Source organism: Folsomia candida, unplaced genomic scaffold (genome assembly GCF_002217175.1).
Source record: "Folsomia candida strain VU population unplaced genomic scaffold, ASM221717v1 Fcan01_Sc002, whole genome shotgun sequence".
In the NCBI taxonomy this organism is placed as follows: domain Eukaryota; kingdom Metazoa; phylum Arthropoda; class Collembola; order Entomobryomorpha; family Isotomidae; genus Folsomia; species Folsomia candida.
Window position 1 is genome coordinate 19,318,961 of NW_019091194.1, and position 21,167 is coordinate 19,340,127.

The window sequence follows — 21,167 nt, forward strand, 5'->3', positions numbered from 1 at the left end:
ATCAAAAATTATAAAACCCATGGGTTTTAATGGGTTTTACCATGTTAATTGGGTTTTATTTGGGTTTTAATGGGTTTTAATGAGTTTTACCATGTTAATTGGGTTTTATTTGGGTTTTAATGGGTTTTATTGGGTTTAAATGGGTTATATTGGGTTTTAATAGTTTTAAGTAATAATTTAACAAAAATTATTCGGAATTTGTATCTATTCGGAAATTATTTTTGTTTTACAACACTTGAAATCTGTGATGCTAAAGAATGGAGTCAATTGTTGCTTTGTTCCGAATTTTCATATATTATGATAGTAATGAAATAAACTGCTTTAGAATGAATTGAGATAACGTCTTCTAACGCATAGGAGATGTATTTAACTTTTAGAATATAGTTTTATAAGGTAAAACTCCATTAAAACCCAATAAAACCCATTAAAACCCTAATAAAACCCACTTAACATGGTAAAACCCAGTGGGTTTTATTCATTTACAACCCATTAAAACCCATTAAAACCCATTAAAAGCCAGGTCGGAATACCCATTCGTTTTGCGTAGCCAAGGCATTCTTGATGATTTTAATCAATACAATTTTTCTACATAAATTAACTTATATCATTAAAATTTATTGGTCGTGCTTTTCATATTTTTTGCTAATTGGAGATTAAACCTGGGTGGGGTCGCCAGTGATATTTTTTCCCCTTGAGTGCTATTCTTCACCTATTTGAAGATATTTACAAAGTACAAAAAATCCTTCAATTTAAAAAAAACGGCATACATAACAATTATTTAAACCAAAAGAGTTCCTGATTCGTGTACATGCATACTTGGACCTCTCTTCAAAGCGGTTGGTCTTGATGATGGTGCTTTGCTGAGCAAAAAAAAACCTCCAAGATTTCGACTCCCATCTCATAAGTCAAATCTGGGAAACGTGTTGCGCTTTTGGCACTTGTAATTCTCACACTTTCATAATGTGGATGATATAGTTGTTGCATCTCGGCCAAGAATTATCCACCATGCAACTCATACCTATGTGTAGGAAGGAAGGAAGGAAATAGAGAATTGTTGGGTCAGGCTAGAGCAAGATGAAATCCTCCATGCTCTCCTTGTTTTTACACCACCAACAACCAACACCCGGGTTTTCTGTTTTCTTCGTCTTCCCACCGTGAACTCTTAGTCTGAAATTGAGCTTTGTTGTACCAACATCACAAGATTTCTCCCTTTCCCAGAATCCAATACACAACTTACTTTTTTACATGTTTCTTACTCACAAGACAATTAGAAGTGCATATTACAAATTCATAGACTACAGATAATCCAATCGGCAACCGTAATCAAATTCGTTCAACTTCATGCCGGCTACATATCAGTTTTCATGAAATTCGTGAAGAGTGCAAAAGTTATTAGTGTCAAATATCTCTCGGAATTTCAAATCTCTCTGTAACAGCATCACCAGTCAGCCAACCGCTCGTGTTACATATGCAGTGAGCATATATTTCATACCAATGTCGAATAACACCGGTGAGGGCAACTTACAATAATAATAATCGACCAATACGGTTCAGTCCAGGTGTGCAGTATGCATGTGGACTACGAAGCAATGGTGAATATGTGCGTGTCTCGTCTCATCGCCCACAATACTTGATCTCTGGGTCAACTTTTAGTGTAATACTCTCAACCATCCAATTGCATCCACCATGCAATGCAGTTTATGATTCAGTGTTGCTTAGTCCGTGCTTGTGATAAGGTTCCGGGCGGGTGGTGGACTGGTAAAAAGTCAATTTGGTCAAATTGTGTTTTATACTTTATTTGGACTGAGTGAGACTCAGACTCGTCGTCCATTATACAAAACGGGTGAGTTTTGTGGTTCTCATTTATCACCAACAACAACAATGTGTAGACTTCAATTGTTCTTTTGTGCTCTGGTCGGGTGGGTGGAGTCGGAATGAATCTTGGGCATGCAGAGCTTAATTGTAAAACGTTAACCACCACCACGGAAGGAAATTTTACTGGAGAGAGTGAATACATAGCTTTGAAATAGTTAACATGCATTTCGGAAATGTGAGCAAAATCTGGAATAAGGAACTCCACAAGTGAAATCGGACTAATTAAGCGAAATATTATACGTTTACCTTGTCGCAGTTCTGGTGAGACTTGAGAAACCTGTGTAATTTGTGAACTAAATCAGTCTCAAATTCTCCATCAGCAATTGTGCCAGTCACGTTCAAGGTGAGTCTCGTTTTCATGCTGAGCCCATGAAAAATTAGCACCTATTGCCTCGTTAGTTAACAAGACGACTGAACTGATCACGATTGGCATGCGATCATTTGTACAGGCAAGAATGTCCAATTACTAGAACTAGAAAAATTATGTAGATGAGAACCCCCTGATTTAAATTCCTCCAGTCAATGGCTATTATTAGTTGTGTTAAGTGAGACTGGCACTGATTTTGTTCATTATGCTAAATATTTAGTAAATTTAATTAAACCACGCTTTCACAATTATGTACCAAGTATTTATTAATAGTCAGACATCTCTGCAGTATTCGGGGATAATCTACTTGATTTTATTTGAAAATTGCTAGCTTCCAATGATCTTTAGTCATAAATATAAAGATTAACTTGAAATCCAACAACCTGAAAACCATGAACGAATCACTGCAAACGATCACCAATCTGGTACTACTGCTTGCAAGTAAAAAAAACTCATGCACTTTTCCACATATGTAAACTTTGGCCAATGTGATGATGTCATCTCACAACACAGAAACCTTAAACAGACCAGCAAAATAAGTCGGCACTGAGTTTGCTGTAACCTCCGGAAGAAGAACTATTTTTACAGATCGTATCCAGAAGCTGTCGATTTCTTTTTCCATGTCATAACAATGTAAACTTGAAACTTTGTAGTTTAAAACCTGCAACCTTACACCCTTGAGCAGACTCGTGTTTAGTCTTGGAATGAAGTAATCATTTTTCATTTGTAAAGAAGGTGGACGACGAACAATAATCTCTCTCTCGTACATATTTTGCCCCATGGCTCTGGGCTGGGTGTTCCCTCTTCTGATCATCTGCTCGTACATAAACTCAATAAATAAGAAGGACTTATGACAACTTACAATTTTACGTGGTCCAGTTTATAAAATATTTAGCTGTCCCTCTTCATACGCAATGCCGGATTAGTATCGGATTTCAACTAATTTTTTCGGAGCTCCATCCGTAACACCTGTACGGACATAAAATTCAAGAGAGATTACAACTTTTCTTAATAAATCTCTCCGAATTCCTCGCTGCCTTATTTGTAGGAAAACACGCGTCTTTCTTGAAAACTTTATGAATTTGCTCATGGGTGCGTGCGTCTCTGTAAACGAGGAGTTGACAATATTTGACTCGAAATATTTGGTGCGTACATATCGTCCTCATCGCTATCACGGGATTATTTCCATACCAGCCTTCACTCACTACTCAGAAAGATAAAAGAAATTGAAAATAGTTGCACCTCGAGTAGACACACGCAACGTTGCAGCAGCCAGTGCCATATTATTCTTCTCCACTCTGGCACTCACTCACCAAGCAAGGAAGCCAAGATTAATTTGAAAGCAGTGATGATAAGCTATTACAAGAGAGAAGAAACTTGGATACATTTTACAATGAAAAGCGAGTCAAAAGTCAAAAGCTCATTGTGTTCTTGTGCTTGGTTTAAACGTGCTACCTGCTGTTCTTCTTCTTAAGAATCAGTAGTTAAGTCCTCCATCCATGATGCCCTTATATGTACGAGAACTCTGCCTCTCTCTCATCCTCCAGTCATGATGATGTCAAACGAACTGGGGAAAATCTCAAATCAAAATATGATGTAAACTTATTACTTGGTCCAAGTCCATGAGGAAGAGGAATATTTCTATACGGGGAATATTTCTATCGGTTGGAGTCTCATAAATGGAGAAGGAGGAATTACTGGTTACATTCTGAACAGTATTAATTTGTTATCTGCAACTTATTCAGGCTTATTTGGAGTCTTGAAAGGTATTCAGTTCCAACTTTTGGTCTTTGGTTTGGTTTAATTGTTGTGTTTTTCTAATAACAAACAAAAGGAATGCATACATACTTAACCAGAGTCAGTCCAAAAATATATACAAAAGTACACGCACAAATTCTCATCTTTCTAATACAATACATGTACTTGGGTTGGATGGCTTAAACCAATTATTGTGATTAGTTTATTGCTTGTTCATTGGCTGAATATCATGGGGACATAATGGTGACAATATTTTCAAAGAAGTGTTTTCTTTCACGAACGAAGAACAATTCCTTTCGTGGTTTTCATCTAAAAGTGAAACCTTTTTGCAGTTGAGTCTCTCCATATTTTATTTTTAGCATTCAACTCCTTTAACCCGTACAAACACATATGTAGCTTCGTGGTATACACACCGTTTCGAATTCTTGCATTATATCCAACAACAGCAGCAATACTTATGCTGCATATTATGCACATTTAGCCAACATGCAGCAGCAGGCTCGGCTCGTCTATTTGTTTATGCAACTTTGTCTTATTACATACGCATAGTTTTTGAACTGCTGCCTGCATGGTAGCAGGATGGTCATAAAACCTTTAATTTTCGCCCTGCACCCACCCCAACACATTACTTTGTTATGTTACGTTGTCACGATGGATGAGAGTACAAATAAACTGGGGAAATGTACAACTTTTTAAAAATGCTGACTTTGCATAAAACATACACATGTAAGTAAGTATACTTATGCACCTCTTGTACATGCATGCACAAATATATTTCAAAAACTCAAGGCTATCCGACACATGAAATGCGACGAGATATTACTCACCAAAAGTATTATACACAAGTTTATAAAATCGTTTTTAAACTCAATGGCGCAATGCAACGCGATACATCAACAAAACCGAGTCAAAATTGCAACCAACTCTAAACAAATCCGTATGCGAGATCTCCCAATAAAAAAAAGTTCTCTTTCATCCACCGTCTCAAAAAAAAACGGTGGGTGCAAATGCTTCCCGTCCGATCTTGAACTTGAATTCGCTCGAGAAGAAGAAGATGCAAAATGAGGACTTTGTCACAGCACCAGCAGCACCACATTAATAAGTCTTAAACCAACTCTGTTCGAGCAGAAGAAGAAAAAAGCTCAGTTTTTAATAAGATTACATCCTCAAACTTTTTCTCCTTCTGTAAAGTTCAAACAGATTACGCAACATAACTCTCATCGGATTTAACATGTTTCATATTTTGCTCCAGATTGGCATGTGTCTCTGCCTTTCTCGTAATAAAATTACGTCCTCGTTTAAACACGAGCTTCATCAGTGTCAACGAGGTCTCATCTCGTTGTTCCTTTCTTTTTATGCTCCAATCTCGCCAAGTATGAGGTGAACTTATCCGCTTCCATTTGTCACAAAAAAGAGAAGAATCTTTTTAATCCGGGATGAAATGTCGAGATGAAAGTTTTTATTTCGTGACAGAGTTTCACCTGGGAGTGAATGAAAAGAGAACGTACGTCCAGGTGCAAATTATTCTAGAGTGCTTCCAAATTTGAGATGACTCGTATTTGATAAGCAGGGGAATAAGAATACTGTCTGCATATATACAAGTATGCTGAAAAGTATTGATTTACCAGAAATTTAAAGAATGTGTCAGTCATAAATTAAGTAATTAAATGACGACTCATAAAGTGCGTACATTTCGTCTGCTGGTTAAAATTCAGAAAATAATTAACCGAATAATCGGACCAACCATCTACAAAGTTGTCACCCAAACCTGAAGAAATGCCACGATCCGCTTGATCAATTTCTTTACGGGAGAATAATATCCAACTTGTGATGTCAGCTCTTCCAGCATTTCGAGCCGTCTCATCTTGCACTGGAAATAATGAATCCACACGCACTTTCACTCTTCCTCTAAGTACTTTTACTTTTCATTTACTTTGGTATGCATGACCAGCCCCCGTCTTTCTCTCCGTCAGTCTTTTGACCACGTCCCCAGAGAATCTTTTAACTCGCTCGTCCAGCCAGTCAACCAATTCCGTGGAAAGTTGTAGAAGCAAGAGTGCAGTGTTGGTTGGGGGGATTGGTGAGGAGTTTAGTTGACAAGGACACCGACGCATCTCATCTCCTAATTCTTGTTATAACCTTGAAAACTTTTCTTTCTCTCGTCTCGCCTCTCCAAAAACCAAGGATCCTCCAGACTCGAAAGAGGGAGGAGGAGGATGCTCGCAACAGTGCCGTTTGTCCCGTGTGAGCGGAATTTTAAACAGCGACTTTTGCCAGGGACGCACTTTCCAACTGTGTACAAAAATAAAACGCAACTTTTCTCCCTTCCCGAAAATGTACAAGGTTGGCAAGTGACAAGTTCTGGGTTTTTGTTTTTTAAAACTCACACTTAAATAAGTCGGACGATAATTTTTGAAACAATTTTTTTTTCCATAAATTTTACATGCTATATTTTACGTATTTCACCTTACGCTCCAGTTAATGATAACTGATAATAACTGAATTTTAAACAGCGGCATTTGCAATAAGGCATTTCCAGTTACAAAAATAATATGCAGTTTTTCTCAATTTCCGAAAATGCACAAAGTTTGCAAGTGACAAGATCAGATTTTTTGTTTTAAAAAATCGCACTTAAATAAGTCAGACAATAATTTTGAAACAATTTTATCCATAAACTTTACATTTCGGATTTTACATAGATATTTCCCTTTACATTCCAGCATTAACGATAACAAAATTGATAAGGCGGATTATTACCGTACCCATAAAGGGAGAAAGTAATGTGCTGTACGTAAGATTCAAATCCTAGATCAAGCACATCTCTATAAATGTAATGTAAAGAAATTAAAAGGCCGCACTCACACTTGCATCGATACATACATATTTTGTAGATAGAGACAGACATTGAGCAGCCAAAAAGCAAGAAATGGCTTTTTTAAATAGAAAAAAAACATATTGCGCTCGAACAAGCCTACCAGTGTTTCTCATGAATGAAACGATAAGTCATTGCTGAGCATGAATCGAGATGTTTATCATGATTTATTCTCAGATTTCATCAACTCGATCTGAAGAGGATCGCTCCATTTGAAATTTTATGTACCATCCTACAAATTCACTCTGCGGTATAACTCTCAAAGACGTACTTACGCATTGTTTTAAATGGTGGGATTATTTATTGCTCAAACAAAGACAAAATATTAATTTAGATGTAGCCGTATATAATTTTTCCTCAAATGCTCATACAAGTGGGGAAATAATGTGGTCATCTCATGCATGAAATTGCAACAGCCGAAAATTTTGCACTGGTGAGTAATTAACTTGCAACAGATTGGCAGATGGTGAACATACACGCACCAACCAACGAATCATGCATGCAACATTTGCATGTGTAGCGTTTAGTTACGTATTTACAAACTAGTTTTTGGACATTGCGACGCGACGATGGATGGCAGCTGCCGAGCGATTGAAAGTATATTGGTTTAATTTACAAAGCTATTCCTCCTCCACCGGACATGAAATTGGCGTAGGTAAAGAATAATTTTTGAACAAATTTCTATAAATTTTGGCCAATTGTTTCCTCGATTGGGGAGCGGAAGTGGTTGGCCTCGTTCAACTCTATGGGAAATATGCATGCAACGTCGTTTCACATCCGCAAAGTAGTTGTATATTTTATGAATATTGCTATCAACACCAACGGTTTGATTGGAGTATGAATAACTTGGCTGACCGGGCTGCCTGATTTATTTTATGAGAGAAAGAAAGGGACGAATATTATATTTGGAAATGTTTACGAACGCAATAAAATAAAGTGTGATTATTCCTCGAGGAGGAGGAGGGAAAGGTCCATGTGCATTATTATAAATGCGAATTTATTGCAATTTCCGACCAAACTTGGGGTGGTTGGATCGTTCAGAGTATCATGTTTTTCGGTGGTGTAGTAAAGGTGAAGAAGAGAAGATTCTGTTTATTTCCACCCGAATTTTTCGAACTGGAGAAAATGAAGATGAAACATGAAAGTGACATCCCCCACCGCGTCGCAGGATAATCCCTTCCGTGGCTTGTTATGGTGGTGGTCGGGAGTGCGTAGTATGCAATAAAGTACGAAACTAGAGAAGGGTTCGATTTAATGAACTCATAAATGTCATTCCGAGACTTTACCTAAGTCATGGGCGTAATGAATGGACAAGGGTCACGAGTCCGGAGTCGGTTGCTGTGTGTGGCACAAATTTAGAAATAAACATGGCAAAAAAGTGGTTGGTATTTTAGACCAAGTATTTTCCGGGGGAAAAGTATCACTTACATAGACGCACTGGGTATCATTTTGTCCACCAATTCATGTTAATTTACAAATGAACTACTCTTTAATTAAAAGTTACATATTACACAACCGCTAACAGACACTAATTTCGTAGTCATTGAGGAGGATCTCATTGAATAGACAAAGTATGTACAAAGATATGTGCGACAATGTGCGTTTAGTACACTTTTTAAGGTACATTTCCTGCCTACGTATGTAGATCTATGATTCCAGCTAAATGCGAATAGGTTTTACATATCCGACCAGAAAATAACACTGGTTCGCTTTTAGCCCCATCACACTCTCATCGGTTTTTGTTATGGGTAATCTTCTGACTCGTTGGAGGTTTTACTTCTCAATTTTAGGAAGTTTCATAGTGTCGAATTGTCTTTCGTCCAACTTTTAAACGCACATTACGAATACTTTCGACTTTTACTGGTGAAAATGGCGGTGGCTGCGAGACACTCAAAAGTGTACAACTCTGCAATTCTGAACCTTACTTCCGAACTCGCGTTTATATGCCAATGAACGAAAGCAAGGAAGGAGCACCTCACTTTTTTTACGGATCATCATTACAACGAATGACTTGGAGGAGTCAGAGATCGACTCTTCCGAATTTACGACCTGGATTTCAGGATTTCTTTTAGACCTGGAAATGGGGAAACCAAGATTACTAATGCAATCTAATGGCTTTAATGTGCGGTTGTTTGTTGTTCGGTCTGACTGACTGTCGGCTTTGTGATGGGAGTGTCGCACGTTTCTTTAATTCATGACTTTTCCTTCGAGTCATTACTTTGGCAAATTATTTTTAGATCCCGGCGTGCACATAAAAAACTATTTTTTTTTCCAAATCGTGTCAACAAATATGTATGAGTACAAATTTGTTCAGTTATCTAACTCTTCTCGGTTATAGGTTCTGACTAATTTTCGACAATTGGAGGGGATACGTACTTATTTACACCGCTCTCAGTACAAATTAGTGGTTCATTAGTTTTTAGTACAATTCGTAAAATCTTGGAAACTCATCAGTGAAGTCCGTCTCACGGACATGTGTAAAACCGAGTAGAGTCCATACGTATTTAGTTATAGCAAGTAATTTGCATCACAACCACACCTGGCCAACTTGACACACAGCATACTTCCCAAATTATACATATCTACTTCCAGGAATTTCCGTAGCTTAGCTGCCACCAGCTCTCACCAACTAAAATGATGCCATGATAAATGAGACTCGTTGAAAGGAACAAAAGGACCTGCACCCACTCACACTCGGGTTAATCTGATTGCCTTCACTTTGTCGTCGTGTGGACAATGTAATGCTGCTTCTTCCAGGATTTTGTGAAAGCCTTTTCTTCCTCCAGGAAGATACACACATTCTGAAAATGCAATGAAATTTACGTATGAATGAAAAACTCTCATTTTCCTTTAATGTTTTCCATTTCAGGTCACAAACACCCGCTTAACCTCGTCTCTTCTCACTCTGATCGACAATCCAATTAAGTTAATTTACAAGAGGAAGTAAACGGAAAACGAGTTGGTTCTTTCTTGGGAGAAATTTGTTGTTCAAGTCCACCGCATGCTCATCTTGTTCAAGTTCAATGCTCAAGCTAAACCTAACAAGACTCCCATAAATTCTGAATTGAAGTTGTGTCGGGTACGGAGAAGAAGGACAAGAATTATCACCCTTTCTCAACCTGACGTGTCTGCTGGAAGATAACAAACTAAATTCTTAACCAGAAAGCAAATTTCCAACGAAAATGGGAACAATAGGAGGAAACCAACGCTAGCTAAATTCAGAGAGTACCAATAAGATGATGTTTGCTCCGGAAGTAGATGGGGCGACTCACTCGCGGAAATACACGGCCCAGGAGACAATACAGGTGAGATTTAATGTCAATTTTTATTTCATGCATCGTAATTTCATAACTCAAACCACCACTTATTATCTTATCGGACGACTCGAAAGTGATCATAGAAGCACATTAAAACTGAGTGTGTGTGCACTCTGAGTTTTAGTTTTTATCACACTCATGCAAAAAACAAAGTTTACTTAAATTACATTTTGGACCAACCAAATTGCACCCAATTTACTAAAACAAGTTCAAGTTGAACTGACTGGAGATCAAGAATCATTCCGAACAAATTGCCTGCCGTCCTTCCATTTTTCGTTTTTTTTGACTGAGCCTGTGTGGGAGAGGAGGCTGTGAATGTATGTTATACGATGTGACCGTGTGGAGGAAATGGCCCGAAACAGATGGCTGCATTATCATTAAATGCACTTACGAAGTGTCCATTACACGATATTTATTTCTCTTTATTAATTCAACTTTAGCAGACATTGAATGAAGGGTAGGCAACGTCGCAAAGGTCTCAAGTCTACCGAAAAAAGATGGGCAAAATAAAAATAAAATATTGTTTCAGTACGAAACTGGACATTGCGGAATAAATTTCTTAAAGATAGAGTTATGCGTTATGTATTCTGCAAAAGACCGATATGTCGGACTAAGGATAAGCCTTTTGTACATACTGATACTACTTACGTGTTTGTGTTTTGCGATAATTTGGGATGTGCTACTGTGTAATATCGGTCACTTCTTTGGTCAGTAATCGGTCAATTCATCTACACATGTGCGTAAATACATGTGCATACCCTTTCTACCAAATATTTTGCTCTAGTTGAATTTAAGACCGAGTTGAAATTCATATTTATTGACGCTTTCTTTATCTCCTGCAACCTTGTGGGTGTCCTCCTGCACTTTATTCCTGAATGAAATATATTTGTTACTCTAGACGTGATAAAGAAGCTTGTGAAATAATTTATGAGACTTTTCGCAGCATTCTTGTTCCCACCACAACTCACCACGACGCTCTTCATCCGACTTATCGGACTGTCTGGCTTATATATTTCTTAGAAAAAACTGTAAATCTTCACATAAAGCACATCTTATTTAAACTGGGCTACTACATAGCTCGCCCCACGCCCTCGCTCGCATATCACAGATTTACAACATTTTGGCCTCCGTGCGGCTTCTTTTCTGAGAAGAGATGAATTATTAACTCGAGTGATGAGATGAATAGACTCGGGCTCTCAGTTTATCTCAGGCGTCCAATGACAGGCCAGGCTTACGGGTATTTATGGCCTGAAGAAAAGGCCAGCCAGAAGTAAGCAATGGCACGTATCTGATCAGGGATTCGGAAAAAGCTGGGGAAAAAAGGGTTGAAAATGATGTATGCGTTGAGAAATCACTTGAATCGGTTTCTGCCTGCATTGTGTTTTCTCTCCTCACATGTAACAAGGCTGATATGTTTACAAAATATGGCAAAGATCGGATTTAATATTCATTTCCGGGCACAATATCAACTTTACTGTTTGATTTGGTTCCCTGACTGATTAGTTAAAGAACATGAGACAAGTCCTTCATATAAGAGCCAATTCGCCGCATATTTATGCTCTTTTTAAGAAGAATCGGATTTCCTTGAATTTACGTGCATCCAGTTGATTCATGTTTTTCCAAGAAACTTGAATGTAATTTTATTATGATTCTGAATCAGAGATCCAAAGTAAACCCTCACAGGAACAACGGAGACGGCAATATTTGTAGCAACGTGCATGGAAAAGTAAAGAAAAGAGCAAGCTCAGAATTGTAAACAGGATGTTTAAAAGTCCTTTTTGGCAAAGACGACTTTGAAATCCCAAATCAGTTCTGTGACGGCGATGGATATGCAAGTTGAGATGCATTTGAGTGCATTCCTTCCTTCTCCCCTGCACAAACCAGGGGAGAATAGGAAGAAACGGCATTTATCAGGAGTCAAAAAACTTGCCAACATTCGCAACAAATGGAACAAGTCAGCACTTTATTAAATTTCAAATATCCAATGGCACAGCATTTTTTTAAAACTTGCCGAGTAATTATTATTATTTCTGCGACTACTGATTTTGTACGCACGGGTGAAATTTCATGTTCAGATTTAAAACACACATATGTACAAAATCCTCTATACGTCGTGACACGGATATTAACTATTGTAACAAAGCATGACACGCCGTGTCACCAGATTTTATTTTTAGGACCAATAATAACCCAAGGAAAGAGGAAACCCTTTCTTCCTATACGATGCATATTTACCCCTCGCCAACATTGTATCACATGTAAAAATGCGTTACTCTGAGTACTGGAATGTTGTGGGTGCTTCGGTTTGGTTGGTTGGTGCTTGTTCTTTCTTCCTTGAAATTGTGGTGTGTGTAACATACCAAAAATTTTTCCACAACGCATCCTCGTCGTCTTCGGGTGACGGGGATGGAGTTGGTCTTAAAACAACGTAACCTATTATTTTTTTCGAAATTGTACATAAATTAACCCGAGCAGTGCACTGCTTAGGATTAATATGTTTATTGCATTTAAAGTAACATGGTATCCATTTAAAACATTGTAAATTCCTGACTCCTGATTTTGCGTAGTTCCCAGATTCTTGTATTTATCTGTCTTGACTTTCGTTGCATTTTGGTCCATGTTGCATAACACCAAATGCTACGTACATACTTACGAGGTAGATCTGCTGGCTCTCCCCCACCGAATTTTCAGTCAACCCAGTCCGAGAAAGACAAGACACGAAAGAGAAGACGACGACGGCGGACGTGGTGGATTCTGTGCGTCTTTTCTCGGTTGTGGGTGAGGTTCAAGATCAAGGAGGAGGAAGAACGTCTTGAGAGCCGAGCGAGGTAGATCGCGCACATTAAAGTCACTCCGTCTATTTCAGCCCAAGGAAGGAATTTCCCCTGAGAAATATAAAGCACACCAACTCAACCTTTTCCTTCGTCTTCCTTCTCATCCGCATTCTGCAAGAGTATGAAGCATTGCATGGAATCACCATCTCTGTCCTAGTCGGAAAAAAATATGGACAAGTTGACCTTTTGGGAAGGAAGGAAAGGTATGTACCGAGAAAAAACGGGATTCCTCCTTCCTACTTGGACTGGTGAAATAAAATCAAATTTAAAAAATATATCAGTCAGAAACAAGCTACCAAATTCGAGCCAGTTGCTCTTCTCAGATTTCTCCAAACTCAAGTCAAGCTGCGAATGAAGACAAAACAGCGCTGTACGGGCTGCATACAAAGCAGGAAATAACTGACAGATAGCAAATTTGTCTTTACAGCGTCATAAATAGAGAGATATTTGAGACGGATGGAAAAGAAAGCAGTGAGAACACGTTTACGGGTGCACTTTCTCCACCAACCGACCACACAACCAATAATGTCCATTACTTCTCCATCCAGCAACACCATTCCGCCACGAAATGCCCCCATCCGCGTATAACCCCCCAGGTTGCGTGTGCCCCGTGTACACTAATGCGACGCATACGAGGAAATACGCACGACCACCTCAGTACTTTCTTTATTTTCTCTCTCTCTCTCTCCTCGCCATTACTATTGCCAAATCCCATTTCCTTCCGGTGCATTCTTCCCTGTTTTACTTTCCTTTTTATGCGAGCCGTGCAATATTGGAAACGTGGACACAATTTAAACAAGTTCCGTATTCGTCGAAGGATGTGACTCTTGTTGGAAGGAGGAGAGAAAAAAGGAGCTTAAATATGTGAATTTTGAATACTTTTGCTCTTTCTTCTTCCATTTCGGCTTTAGAAAAATTGCCGAATTTTACATTTCATCCAGCTCTTCTCGTTGCATGTAAATAAGTGCAGTTAGACGTAACGTTCATGTTTAACCAAAACGAGGATGTTGAGGTTGTTGCATTTCAAGACTTTCACTTTACAGTTTCATGGATGAGGTGGGGGCGGTATTCTCTTATTCCAAATATCTTATGCAGAATCCCAACACTTTCCCTCCCGTGGGACGACTGTTACCAGTGCTTGGCTTGATTTTGATTATTTATTGTTGTTCAGCGACAACAAGAATAACAACAACCAGAATAGTGCGACGACTTACCTACAAACGTACCTACGTACTTGTTAAGCACTCCTTCACCGCTGCATTATTATGCAACCACGTGGCTGCTCTGAATCTCAATCCGTCTTTAATTTAAATTCGATGAATATGTAACGGATATTCGGAAAACTGGTAAATACAGATGTTGTCAGGCATATTTGTATGGCGGAAGGCAGACCAAAATTCAGAAAGCAAACAGTTGAAGCTTTTCCCGACAAAGAATCATTGTAAATTTAAGTTTCTTTTACTGCCTTTCCCATTTTATTCCGTAAGATGGATGATTTCCAATATTTGGATATTCGAGTTTCACTTTATTCTCAGAGAAAGTGATTTTGTGTCGTGGAATCTCACGGTCCATTTAAGTCAGTAAAGTTTTGGTCGCATCTGTTCCAGTTCCGATTCCCAACTTTCTCTCTCAAATACTCACTCGAATACATATCCATCCAACTCTTCCTCTTTGGCTGGTGGATGGATTCAAACGAGGAAATCAAAGAGCCACCCCTTCCCCTTGTAAACACGAGGTTAAATAAATGTTTAGACATAAAAGTTAAGAAAAGCGAGGAAGAAATTGACAATTTAACCACAGCTGAGTCAACGACGAGTAAACAAAATTCCCCAAACTGGTGAAAGTTGTTCGTTCCTACTTCCGTCCGTTGCACTTGTCTTTCCCCAACTTTTTTTGTGGCAATGCATCCAAACTGCGTCCACAGCTGCACATTTGGATGCACAACCTGACACAAATTCTAGGCAAAGGCAAACAAAGTTGAACTTGGGGCTGCATGGAAAAAGTCAGCATCAACTATCATCCACCACCACCCGACCAGTTTTTCTCTGCCAAGGAAAAAAAACTTTTATTCACACACAAAGTAAGAAAAAAAAACTTTGCACCCGACCGGCAAACCAGTCGTTTTTTTATTTCGGTTGGGAAACTGCACCCACCTGAAACAAAGGGAGCGAATGAGGTGGTGGTGTGGAGGGGATGAATAAAGATAAAAGTGCATCGAGATGGATTGTTGGGTAGTTTTATAGGTCGACTTTTCCTGTTTCCTTCCTGAAATAAAGATACCTACGTAAATACGTAACCTTAACCCGTAAAGCAACCTTTTTCCATGGGGTCGAATGTGCATTCAAACAATTTGAATAAGTTGGAAATCAATAGCAACACGATAAAAAAATGAATCAATTTGAAAACAATGAGATAAAACTTGGTGTAGTATTGATCGTGGTAAAATGCGATTTAGAAATTTTGGTGGAACTATTTCAGCTTCTTATACCTTCTTCTTGGCTTGGTTTGGTCGTCTAAACGGCGTTCTTTCTGCAGTCAAAGTGCTCAATACCAGCCACGCACCCTCCTCCATTCCATTACCGTCTTAATGCACTCTCACTTTCTTCATCTCATCTCATCCCAGGCTACACACACACACGCTAATAAATGCCGCATCAATTTCAGCTCAACCTGTAATGTCTCCATTAGAAAAGAAGGAGCCAACCAGACACAAGATCAATGGGGGGAGCTCGAAAGGTAAATATGGTCCCCGCCCATTAACTTTGTCTTCCCGTGATAAACAGGACTTCTGATAACTACCAAACCAACTAAAGGTTTATAAGATGCAGTGGAGGACAGAAATCCAGCGAGATTCGGAGGACCCCAGAAACATCGTGTACATGGGGGCCACGGAGGAGTTGGTTGCAATAAATTGCTCTTAATTTCGGTTGACAGGGAATAAATGCAAGTCCGAGAGAGAGAAGGGATGGTTAATTATGAGATATGAGACAGGGAAAGGCAGGTCAGAGTCTCCGTCCGTAGAGCCCTTCCTCCTCATTGATGCAATTATTGCCCTTGTCTGTTTTTCCGGTTTAACGCAAATAGGAAATTACCGAGTGAAGGGACGATGTCGGGCAGGAACTGGTGGAAGGGTCGTGATACGTACGATTTATTCGTAGGAGAGGGTAACTCTCCTGTCGGTTTGGGTATGTATGTCCATTTGTAGAGTGTGTCTCTGCCTTCCTTCCCCCATGTTTCGTCTATTAACCTACAATTAAGGAAATGTTATTCATATTTATGCCTTCATTACGGTGAAATGAGGCAGGTGGACGTACATACGTAGACTTGATTGGGGCAGATTGTTGCATACATCAAATTAAATTCAATTGTGCCCCATAATAAATATGGATAGAAATCGGGTTAGAAAATTTTATTGTCTCATGTACATATGGAGCAGAATAGATTTGAGTAACATACAAATTAAAAATGAGTCACTTTACGTCAAAATCAAGCTTTTCAGGAAATTGGTAGCGGAGGACATTAAAATTCAGATGGCTTTGCTGGTAAAATGGGTTCTAAAATCAGGCACGAGTATGTACGTAGCTGAGAGAGGAAGGGAATCACCATGATTTACCATTTCTTTGACTTGGTTGATTCTTATCCATGTTTATAATGATTTTATTCCATAGTCCGGCCAAATCCCTAAACAATTTCATTCATCTCCTCATCATTTACTTTCGGAGATTGGAAAACGGCACCCTCCAAAATTCTCCTTCTCACTCACACTTATTATCAGCTACACATTTACTCGTGTAAATTTACTGTGGGATCCCAAACTGTTTAAAAGTTTGGTTGAATCCTGAAATAATTATTTCTTCAAATTATATTTTCTGTTGGAATTCAATGCTGTATGTAAGCACCACCAAACCGAAACAGTAATGCAATCAGATTTCTGACATTGCGACCTATCCTGGAAATAACGAAACCAATAAAAGGGATGAAGAAGGGGACGATTTCGGGGCCACATTAACATACATGATTGTTCGACACAACCCAGTTTCCTTCTTGTTCTCCCTCCGTCGTTCTCCCTTGAATGATTGGTTCGTTGTCCTCCAACACTTCTTCTTACACATTGTGCAGCAAGTTCCATGTTCTTATCAATTTCATCCTTGCATTCACCGAAATCATGACGAGATTCTTCTTGACAATGACAAACTTAATGGGGCACATATTTCACACACAAAGCCAGGTTCCTAAGGAAAGCAAACGAATAACATAACGCAATGATCACTCTTGTGGACACAAGTTTGGCGAAGCACTTGTAGCTGCTGCTGTTGCTGCTACAATTTTATGCTTTCTGCCATCGGTTGGTTGGTTGGTATCTGGTGTCGGTTGTTGTGGGAGAAGAGGAGTGAAATGAATGAATGGTGGTGTTATTTATTCGGCAGGGGATCTCATTTTCCATTATTGGAAGCAGCGATTACACTTGCTTTTACTATTGTGCTCTCTCCTCCGAATGGGATGACGAGTCACACCACCACCACCGCCACGGCACATGGTACACACGATGATGAGTAGGAGAAATGCGATGGGGAAAGTTTTGTGTATCGAAATGTAATGGGTTTTGCTGAAAGCGATGACGTAACCTGTTTCGTCCTTCTTAATATTCCTTTTCGGGGGGTGCGTACTGTGCGAGAAGCATCAATACGTTTTATGGGCTGGGCGGTCTGAATCATATTAAGGATTTCATCTTCTTTTAACTGGATTCATTTCACTTGGAATCATTCTGCGTGAGTGAGTGGACGCAAAACAGGGCTTGTCTCCGCTAGTGTCGGCTTGGAGGAGAGGCTTGCTTGGCTTTGTCGTATGTAGAATCGTGTCGATTTACCGATGTAATTTGTGAAATTCAGACAAGGTTTAAATCAAAACCAATTAATAAGTACTATGCACTCATAAAGTGATTTACATCATTATTCTCCGTGGTTTTTGGCGTGCTCGGAAATTCTGTGTGGCTGCATTCCAAGACAGAAGTGCAAGAAAGTGAACCTGTAAACTTTATTGGAATAATTTATCAAGTGTGCCAGAAAAGCAAGGTGTAAATTACTCTAAACTTTTTCTTGTCTAATTTGAACTTAATTGCATCCTCGGAAGGAATAAGGGATAAGCTAGCTCGAGAGGAAACAATGCGTGGTCGAAAGTAGGCGCAGTTATTTAATTGGAGTGTGTAATTTACGACTTTAACCACTCTTCCCCAACGCGAGCGAGCTTCTTTTGTTCGTGTGATCTTCCAAGAAAGTGGTGAAAGTTGGGTTGGTAAATTATCTGCGGAGAGCGGAGAAAGTATTTCTTGGTGAGATTCTACTTAAGAGTGCATTAGTGCTTATGTATGGTATGTACCCGACTTCTTCCTAAGTGCATTCCAGCGTCAGGATTTATGTGCGAGCTGATACATATGTATGATATTGTTGGTAGATTAAAAACCCAGCTCGGTCAGGTGCCTAGAAATAATCTTAATCTAGAAATCTGATGAGTTATGTGGCTACTACTCGAACTTTTATTCAAATACGGAATCAAACCAGACTTGTTGAACTTGTATAATTGAGCTACTCACTTATCATGTTTGACAAACATAAGCAAAAAGCAGTTACTTGATACCTGCAAGGTTTGTAACAATAAACAAGACAAACATTTAAGGTGGTTTTCCTTCAAGTGTGATGCGAAGATAATGAAAATGTCTCAAGAAAGTAGTAGAACGCGTTCCAAAACCTCTTCAATTCCAACGGGGAAAGGAAGCAGCCAGCTCTCCCAACTGCAAGTCGTAGTTCGTCCATTGATAGTAATTGGCCCCACGAATTTATCGGTGCCGAAACCCAAGAGCAGCACTGCTAATAGCGGCACTTCCACCTTCTCCTCCTCCAAGAGGAGACCTTTGCTAAGTCGTCCACGCAATAACAGGATTTACGTAGTCCCGGATGAAGCCCATAATTGCCACCGTGGGTCATTTTGCGAGGAACGGAACCACCAACCCAATGAGTCTTCCGAGCCCAATGCTTTACAACCCTGCCAGACCAAAAGTGTCCAAGAAGCGGAAATTATTACGGAGAGTTCAAGTCTTGAGAGAAAATTAATTACACTACCAGACGACCCAACACCCAGCGATTTATGGGATGGTCCGTCCGGAAAGACCGGAACTGTGAAACGGAGACCTTCAAAAATAACAATCAACGGAGACCATGACATTCAAGTCTCCTCACAAAACAAGCCCAAAACTACTTCTCCTTCCTCCTCCACCAACAAACAAAAACATCAACAGCAACACCTCAACAGCTATACTTCTTCTTCTTCCGGGGTTAACAGATCTCAGCAGCAACACCCCAAACCAAACAATTTTGACAGCACATCACCGAAAAATGAGGGTTTCGACGCTCATTTCTCTTCCGTCGTGGCTGAAATCCGACCGGAAAAGTTGCACGGTGCGAAGAGAAATATGGGCAACGCCACTTCTTCTCCAACCCTTGACGAAACTTTAGAGAAGAAAAAGGCAGATTCGTCTCTCTCTGGATTTAAAAATTGGTGTTCTTCCACAGGAAATATTCCACCACCACCACCTTCAAAACCTTGGGTGGCTTATTCCCACAGGAAGAAATTGAGCCGACCCAAAGAAATTGGAGTTGTTGGCCCCATTCAGAAAAAGCTTTTTCAACCAATTCCACCCGTGAAGGTGCATATTAAAAAAAACCACATCCAGCCCAAGCAGCCTGTTCCACTTCAATTTAATGAAAACGTTAGGAGAATGACGGCTCCAGGCTTCTACGCAATTTCAAATGTGGATGAAAAAGTCATCACAAATTCTTCTCCAGACGTCAATCCCGACAATATTGAGGAGTCGAGTCTGGGCAAAAAGGACAATTTGAAAGCGACAGATGATGATTCAGTTTATGGAGGAGTTGGTGACGCCAATGCAAAATTCGGGGTGGATGCTAATTCAATTTTGGGCGATGATTTCCTCCATGATCTCGCTCCTCACACTGCTCCTCATTCCTGCTCAATATCCGCTAATGAGCAAACAGATCCGCCACACACAGGCTTAAATTACTTCCGCGATGGATGTGCATGTGGATCTTGGGATGAACCCGAGTCTGCTTTCACCACCAGTCCGTTTCACAATGCGGACACCCACGCAAATCCCCAGATTAATAATTCTCTCCTCATAATGTCAGATTTGCATGGCTCCAAGTGTCACTCGTCTCCCAGGCGAGGAAAACAACGGGATTTCGGCATCGTGAGCAATGCTGGTGTTAATAAGCTTCCTGGTAACGATGGTCATTACCACGAGACAAGATACAGTGACCGTGATTGTTGTATGTCATTTGATACCGTTACGATGCCAGAATCTGAGCCAGGCAAGTCTCAAGTGAACATTGGAGAATTTCTCCAGTTGGAAGAAACACAGGCGGAAAAGGTAAGGGTAATTATTTCAGACGTGATTTTGGCTTAAGGACTTGTGTATAAATGGGAAATATTTACTTATTTAATGGAAATAACTAGTGTTGAATTAGATATTCTGCTAAAATCTACTGTTCTCTTTTATAAAACGGAGTAAACACGTCGTATTCCCATCTGAACTTGGTGAAATAAATGGCATAATAATTTCTTATTAGTTCAACACCCGTACACACACACATACACACTTTTACTAGACAAATATTATTGACACGGCTTCGTCTCAATTTACTTTTTTCTCACACACTTCGCAATCAACTTTTGACTTTCTTCAGTCTTTCTACAGCAAAACTGCAATTCCTTCAGATTCAAAAAATCTTATTTTATTCCTTCTAATGAAAAGTGATGATGTCAGTGATGCCATAACTTCTAATACAATGCAATCCATACTTGGCATTAGGCATCACCGTCGCCTTCTCCCCCACCCACCCATCACATCTTGGCTCCTTATTAACCCTGAGAAAAGGCGAAAGAAGTTCTCCATTTCCTTTCTCCCCTCTTTTCTTCGCCAGAAATTTTCCTCTGAACGAGTTGATCTTCCACTTTCTCCGACTAATTTGCTCGGTTGTAAGTCTGCCTCGAGAGGTGCGTGGCTGGGTGGTCTCGTCTTCATTGTAATAAGATATCAATTAATTAGTTCCGAGCATCACTACGGCGATACT

General features: G+C 39.6%; 1 protein-coding gene across 1 annotated transcript in view; it reads left to right on the top strand.

Annotated features, from left to right (window-relative positions):
- The first annotated feature begins 1,758 nt into the window (after positions 1-1,758).
- LOC110843569 (protein sickie) overlaps positions 1,759-21,167 on the top strand; it is a 163,378-nt gene continuing 143,969 nt past the window's right edge. Inside the window, exons 1-2 of the mRNA XM_035848225.1 lie at positions 1,759-2,218; positions 9,742-10,177. Coding sequence (XP_035704118.1) covers positions 10,109-10,177 — 69 coding nt within the window. The 5' untranslated portion in view covers positions 1,759-2,218; positions 9,742-10,108. The remainder of the gene's footprint in view (positions 2,219-9,741; positions 10,178-21,167) is intronic.